At 33.4% G+C, this 7,311-nt stretch overlaps 1 protein-coding gene across 1 annotated transcript; it reads left to right on the top strand.

Moving 5' to 3' along the window:
- Positions 1 to 850: 850 nt before the first annotated feature.
- LOC114322886 (cytochrome b5) lies at positions 851 to 4,171 on the top strand. Its single transcript, XM_082905707.1, has 3 exons — positions 851 to 1,253; positions 3,191 to 3,257; positions 3,758 to 4,171. The coding sequence occupies exons 1-3, from the start codon at positions 1,167 to 1,169 to the stop codon at positions 4,006 to 4,008; spliced, it is 405 nt and encodes a 134-aa protein (XP_082761833.1). The 5' UTR covers positions 851 to 1,166; the 3' UTR covers positions 4,009 to 4,171.
- Positions 4,172 to 7,311: the final 3,140 nt, after the last annotated feature.

The raw sequence follows: 7,311 nt of genomic DNA, 5'->3' as shown, positions 1-7,311 counted from the left end.
TATCACATTTTTTATTACTTTCTATCCAAATAATCTGGTGGTACATATAATTTTATGATTACTAAAATGACATGTAAAATCTATAGTATTAATTATTCTTCATCTTCGACATAAACAAGACCTAAAATTTTGTCATTTTAAAAAATAAAATTTAATTAAATTGTTTTGACACACAAATCTTAAGAAAATCATATTTGTTATCAATTCATGTATTGTTCTTTAAAAAAATATTTTTTTTTATATACAAAATAATAATTAAATATTTCTGATGATATATAACAATTTTTTAATTTTAATTATTCAATCACTAGTCCTTCTAATATGCATAAAGCTAGTCCTAGGAGAAAGTGAAATTTTGGTTTGCTTTGGCAAAGTCAGCTGGGTTAAAAAAAAAAAAAAAAAAAAAAAAAAAAAAAAAAAAAAAAAAAAAAGAAGAAGAAGAAGAAGAAGAAGAAGAAGAAGAAGAAGAAGAAGTTGTTAAATAAGTTAATAAAATAAAATATTACATTTAAATTATAATTTTTAATTCTTTTTCTTATAAAAATTAAAAAAATTAATCCAAATGAATTTTTTAATTCAAAACCAATAAAGTGTCAACTCAGTTTTATTTTTATTTTTTTATCATATTACCACCAAGACCCAAGCATAAAACCACATAAATATATCTTCATATAAAACAAAATATATTATACAAAATAATTCAAAATAATTATATGTTTAGAAATTTTAAATAATTCGATGTCCCATCTCCTTGGTACACCTCTATAAAAACCCAAAAAAAAAAAAAAAAAATCATTTTAAATTATTTTAACTTAAAATGCAATTAAAGGTGAAAAGCAAGCACATAGGTTTTATTTTATTTTATTTTTTAACTAGCACATAGGTTTTGGTTGACAAGATCATCACATCTCTAGATCAAAAAAATAAATAATAATAAAAATAAAAATAAAAGATCATCACTTCTCATCTCACTTCACCTCTCTTAGCTCACCAACCCCCACACCCATCCACCTATACACCCTCCCCAAATTAACTCTCCCACACCACGCCAAACCAAACCACACCAACTCCCTCTCTCTCTCTCTCTGTTGGGAGAGCAAAGGCCAACAAACAAAGGGATACACAGACCTCTCTCTATCTCTCTGATCTCAAGCTGTATTACATTAATGGGTGGCGACGGGAAGGTCTTTACTTTGGCCGAGGTCTCCGAGCACAACACGCCCAAGGACTGTTGGCTTGTCATCGATGGCAAGGTATATGCATTACTTTTCTCATTCTCTGATCTGATTTCTACCCACACTGCTTCTGATAACGGGTTGTGTGATTCAATTGATTTCTGCTTTATATCTGTCTCGTATAGACTTGATCTGTTCACGATTCGAATCTTTAACCATTTTTTTTGTCGATCTGATTGTATATTCCGGAATGGGATCTTTTCGGTTTCCTCAAAAATAAAATTTTAAGTTTCACCAACTATTTTTTTTTTTTTTTTTTGACGCTTTGAAATTAGGCTTGCATTGTAAAGAATCGTGGGTTTTGATTAGTTCTAAAAGCTCATTCCTGGGTAAATGGATATTTAAGATGCAAAAGCTTTGCTTTTTCTGGATTGGTGCAAAGAAAGAAAGTTTGGTTTTCCTAATCCAAAATTTCAATAAATATATATTTTACACTATGCATAAATGTATCATCAGTCTTGTTTTCTGTATGTGGTTTTTACCATTGCTCTATAGGACATGAGAGGACATGTGTTTCTCAGCATACTATCAGTTCCAATGCTGCATGAAATAACCATACAGGTTTCCTAAGTTTAGATGCAAGATTCCCCTTTTTTTTTTTTTTTGTTTTGTTTTGTGGATAAATGAGCAAACTTTATTAGAACTATTCCTCATTTACTTGTATATTCACATGGGAATCAGATGATGTTTTTAGTTTAGATGCAAGATTCTTCCTTGTTGATAGATACATTATCGCAGTTACACGTGTAATTTTGAGTTTTAGACGCAAGATTCTCTACTTATTGGTTTTGATATTGTGACATTTGATTTGGAGTTGAGGTTTTGGGCATAAGCACGTGGGGGTGTAGAGGCTCATGTTTAGGATTGTTATTTATCTACTGGAAATACCGACTAGGTTTTTGAGGTTTAGCTTTTGTCCTTCACTGATTATGTGATATTCCACACCAGCTTTTGAGGTCGATGTATAATACCCCTTTGACAGTTGGATAAATAGAAATTATGCAATCTGTTTGTATCTTATGAGCCTGCCCTGCTACGTGTTGTCATTAATCGTAATGATCTAGTGCTGTTTAAATATTTTATTCTACCGCTGGTTTAACATCAGCTCTTATATTAGCTTGATGGAACATCTACAGGAATAGCTGCCTACTGAAAAATCCTTTATTTCTTTAATTTGAAGTTTTTTTTTTTTTTTCCTTCCTGGATACATCATATATAATGTTTATTTATTGATTATTTTCCGTTTTAATTGAATTTCCAAAAGCAGAAATCATCATTTTGCATAGTAGTTTTCTATTGTACTAGTGTAGATAGCTGGAAACTTACTCTTAACTGCTGTTTTTTTTAAAAAAAAATTTTTTTTTTTTATAAATACATTAGGGTTTATTGGCAAGTCGATGTTGTGGAATTTTGATTCCACTCTTGCAATTTTTATCCTATACTCTTCTTTTCAAAAAGCTCAAAGATTTTTCCGTTTAATTAGCTAAGAAAAATTTCTTCTTGGGATCAGTAACTGTAGCTCCACCCTTGCAATTTTTATCCTATACTCTTCAAAAAGCTCAAAGATTTTTCCGTTTAATTAGCTAAGAAAAATTTCTTCTTGGGATCAGTAACTGTAGCTACGTTTTGTGAAACTTCTGAACTACATTAACTAAATGTTGTCTTTTCCTACCAAACATCTACTTTTTTCCAACAAGTTTGCTCTTTCTCATCAGTGGAGATATTTAAACTCAACTCAACTGGAATGAAACTTTTCCACATTTTTGTAGATCCTCCCGATGTATGCTATACATACTCATGTGCTAAGTGTTTGAGAAAGCCGAGAGGATGTGGAAACAGTAATTGAGCTCTGATTGTGCTACATCTTGTATTCTGTTTTGAGTTTTGTATGACATTGTTGTGACATTATTTGCAAAGTTCTTAAGTTCCATCCTTGTCTTTATGTGTTCCAACAGGTATATGATGTGACCAAGTTTTTGGAGGACCATCCTGGTGGTGATGAGGTTTTGTTGTCCGCAACAGGTAAAGTAGAATTGTGGCTGCCTTTATCATAGTTGCTGTTTAAAATTAAAATATAATCATGTATGCAATGCGTGGATGTTGAGATTTGACACTCCTTTGTTTTGGCGGAAAATATTTTTTGAAAAATGTTTCTTTTTTTGCATTTCCTGATGTTTGGCACGACCAAAAACAAAAGTCAATGGAAAACAGACTTATTTGCAGGAAGAATAGTTTTTACTTTTGAAAAGTAAAAAACATTTTTCAGACTAAAGTCTTGGCAATCCCACCACACCATTTACCTCCACCACCACTAATAAAAGCATTAGCTCCTTAGTTTCAAGGTGGCAACCAAACATTTGAAAACATTTTCCATTGAAAGAAATGGAGTGTGAAGTCAAGAAGATTCATCTTCTGGGTAGGGATATCGAACCTGTCACCAATACTGTTCTTATTTAGACTAGGAATCATAGCCATTTGTGGTACATACCATTTTCTTGTCCCTACCGACACGTTCTTTGCAGGCAAGGATGCAACTGATGATTTTGAGGATGTCGGTCACAGTTCCAGTGCTAGGGCAATGATGGATGAATTCTATGTTGGGGACATCGATTCAGCGAGCATCCCCTCCAAGAAAAAGTACACTCCTCCAAAGCAACCTCACTACAACCAGGACAAGACCACAGAGTTCATCATCAAGCTACTTCAGTTCTTAGTTCCCCTGGTCATCTTGGGTGTTGCTGTTGGCATCCGTTTCTATACAAAATCAGCTTAAACTGAGTGTGCAAGGGAATTGGAATGCCATCAATAATAATAAGTTTATTTTAATGATCAAAAACTCCTTCCCCTTCTTGTTTTTATACGCCAAAACTGTTACAGTTCTGGGGATTGTAGGTCGTTGGAATGTTATCTGGTAATGAGTACGTGTTTGTTTCACCCGTTCTCCTTCTTTTTCAGACTTGTGATTGTCTTTCTTCATTCCTGATTTTGCATTTGTGAAACAACCTTGTTCTTGTTACTTTGAGCATGAGGTAAAGTTCAAAATTTTTACATAGTTTGTTAGGCTTTGCATGAACTCGAATACAAAGGACCGGCTGGAGACTCAGTCGTACTGAAGTGTGTTGGTAGGGTCAAGTTGTTGAGGTCTTTTGAGCCTCTATAGTAAGTAAAACATAGGGTCATGTTGTTGAGGTCTATTGAGCCTCTATAGTGAAGGCCTCGTTTGGGAGTAAGTTTTTTTAGTAATTTTTTAATTTTTTTGTTAAAATGTGATGTAAAAAAAATTAGTATATTTGGAATAATTTTTTAATTTTTTACAAAAAGATATGCAAAAAACAGAGAAAAAAAAAATTTTGATTTTTTAATACGAATTGTTGATTTTTTGTTTTTTTTAATAATTTTTAAACTTTTTAATTAAAAAGGCCTGAAGTATAGAAAGAGTGCGCTCCGTAGCTAGCTCCAATTGAACAGGTAGAGGACACGAGCGAGTTCCCTAGGTCACTATGTCAGCCTCGGGATAGTAAACATTTTGCGAGAGTGGAAGAGCCAATCCGAAAAGAAGTAAAAAAGATCACCTCACTGCTAGGGCTGAGCAAGTGATCCGTGAAATCCGTAATCCGATTCAGTTCAGTCCAATCCGATAGGTTTGGATTGATTTTTTGAATCCGCAGTTCGGTTCTGGATTGAAGAATTAATAATCCGTAGTTTACGGATTGGTTCCGGATTGAGTCCCACGGTTCCGGATTGGAACCGATCCGAACCGTATACAAATAGTCTATATTTTTATTATACATCCTCCCCCATAGTATCTTCTCTTCATTCTATATAAAATCTAAACTCAAACCTAAAACCGTATAATATCTTCTTTTATTACTCTTGTTTGTTGATTTTTAGTTTTAAGTTGTAACGGTTTAAATACTTATAGTGAAACTAATTTTCTTTTGGTTGTTTAAATTTTAGAATAGTATGTCGCTATTATAGAAAAATATGTTGCTATTGTGGAACTAATATAACGCTATGTTTATATTTTTATAAAATTAAAGTGTTATAAATATATTTTTGTTATTTAATTATGTGAATCCGTGGTCCTAAACCGATCCAATCCGTATTTAAATGGATTGGTTCGGATTGGTTCCATGATTTAAACGGATTGGATTGGTTCCAATTTTTTAAGAACCGTAGATAACGGATTGGTCCTGATTTTATCCCAATCCAGTCCAATCCGAACCATGCTCACCCCTACTCACTGCACTCGCCCCACCCATTCTTTGATTGGTGAAGCGGTGGGACTATCCATCTACTCACCAGCCTTTACAACAGAAATGGCATGGTATGGGTTTGATACATGGGATGTTGGTGAATCCAAATTAGAAAATGGCTTGGTTGAATTGAGATTTGTCAAGAGTAGGAAAGAAAAATGGAAGGAAAACAAATTTACTTATTTAATTTTTTGGAGTAACCAAACAGAAAAATATGTTTATAAAAAATAACTATTTATTTTCTATCATACTATTTTATTTTCCTTTGTTTTCATGTTCATTTCCTTCTGCTTTTCTTTCACAAATCTAAACATAACATAAAGGCCTTTTTTGACAATTAAGTTAAAAGTTAACTTTTTGATTTTTGTAAATTATGTCATCTCTCTATTTTTTTTTATATTTTTTTTAAAAAAAATCAAATATTAGTTTTTAACCTATCTCTCAAAATAAGACAAAGTTGATATATTTAGAGTATCTCCAACGGTGTATTACTTTTTTCACCACATTTGAGAAAAAATTTAAGTAAAAACTCTCTTTGATATCACCTACTCCAACGAAGAGATTCGGCTTTTCATCAAACCATCGGTCAATCGGGCAGACGACTGGCCGGTCGACCAGTAAGTACAAAATTTTCACAACAATTGAGTTTGCATCAGATCACAACAATTCAAGATCCATTTGATCCTAATTTTCAAAAAAATCCTAGGCGCATGTATGTTTACGAGTTCATCACTTAAGTTTGCGACAGAGAAAAAAAGACCAGAAGAAACATGGTAGGTGGCGATGGGATCTTGGGAGTCCAAGGCGGCGTTGTAGCCAGATCAGTAGCTTCATCTTCTTCTTCAGTGAAGAGATGAAACAACAAGTGGTTGAAGATAAAAGAGACATGGTTGGTTATTCCTCCAACATAATAATACTTTGGTTGTTCCTCCAAATTTTTTTTTTTGTGGTTATATTTGCTTCACGAATTACAACCTCGCATATACCAACCAAAACACTTTCACTTCTACCACTTTTTTCTCTCCTAAATATAGTGACTCATTTTTATCCCAAACAACCATATCAAATTTTATTATTTGAAAATGTATAAAACTCATAGCTTTATGGATTTTATTTGCATCACGACTCATGAACCTGCCAATGTTATCTGAAACAGGGTGATCAAGCAATTAGGCATCGACACTGGGGTATGGATAAGCAAGGAGGCTCATTATCCACTTGTCTACAACTAGACCTCCAATTGTGAAATGATATAGGCTCTGATAGTTTGATCCTCTCAACCCAAGAACCTCATATACTGCAAAACTGTTGGAAATTGGGCCGGGTATTAGACCCGAATTTGGGCGCCCATGTGGCACCCATGACCCATGACCCATTTATGTTATCCATGTAATTTGAATTTGAATTTGAATTATTATCTATCCTATTTGGACAACCCACTATCAATATCTATATCTATCATATCTTGTCAACTGATATAGCTAGATGGTTAGATGGTCATCCTATATATCTAATGCGGTATATGGGATGTGGGATGAATCCAATAACGAATGATTTTTCCCATACTCTCTCTCTAACTCTCTCCTATTAAAATAACGATCAAGCCTTTGCACTGTGACTAGTGTGGGTGATACTCATACTGTGGTATCACTTTATTGCTGGGTGTTCTTAGTTCGTAAAGTGTGAAGCACATGATTTACCCACAAGGTTCTCCGTTTCGAATTCTATCACCTAAGGTATGGTTTGAATCTTTTTATCCGCTGCGTTATCTGCATCTAATATTGGTATCAGAGCCTTAAATAGATATTTTCGTGCTTGTT

The sequence above is a fragment of the Camellia sinensis genome, chromosome 14 (genome assembly GCF_055761805.1).
Source record: "Camellia sinensis isolate YWXY chromosome 14, ASM5576180v1, whole genome shotgun sequence".
NCBI lineage: Eukaryota > Viridiplantae > Streptophyta > Magnoliopsida > Ericales > Theaceae > Camellia > Camellia sinensis.
Note: the sequence above shows the minus strand (reverse complement) of the source record. Positions and strands in the feature narration are given on the sequence as shown.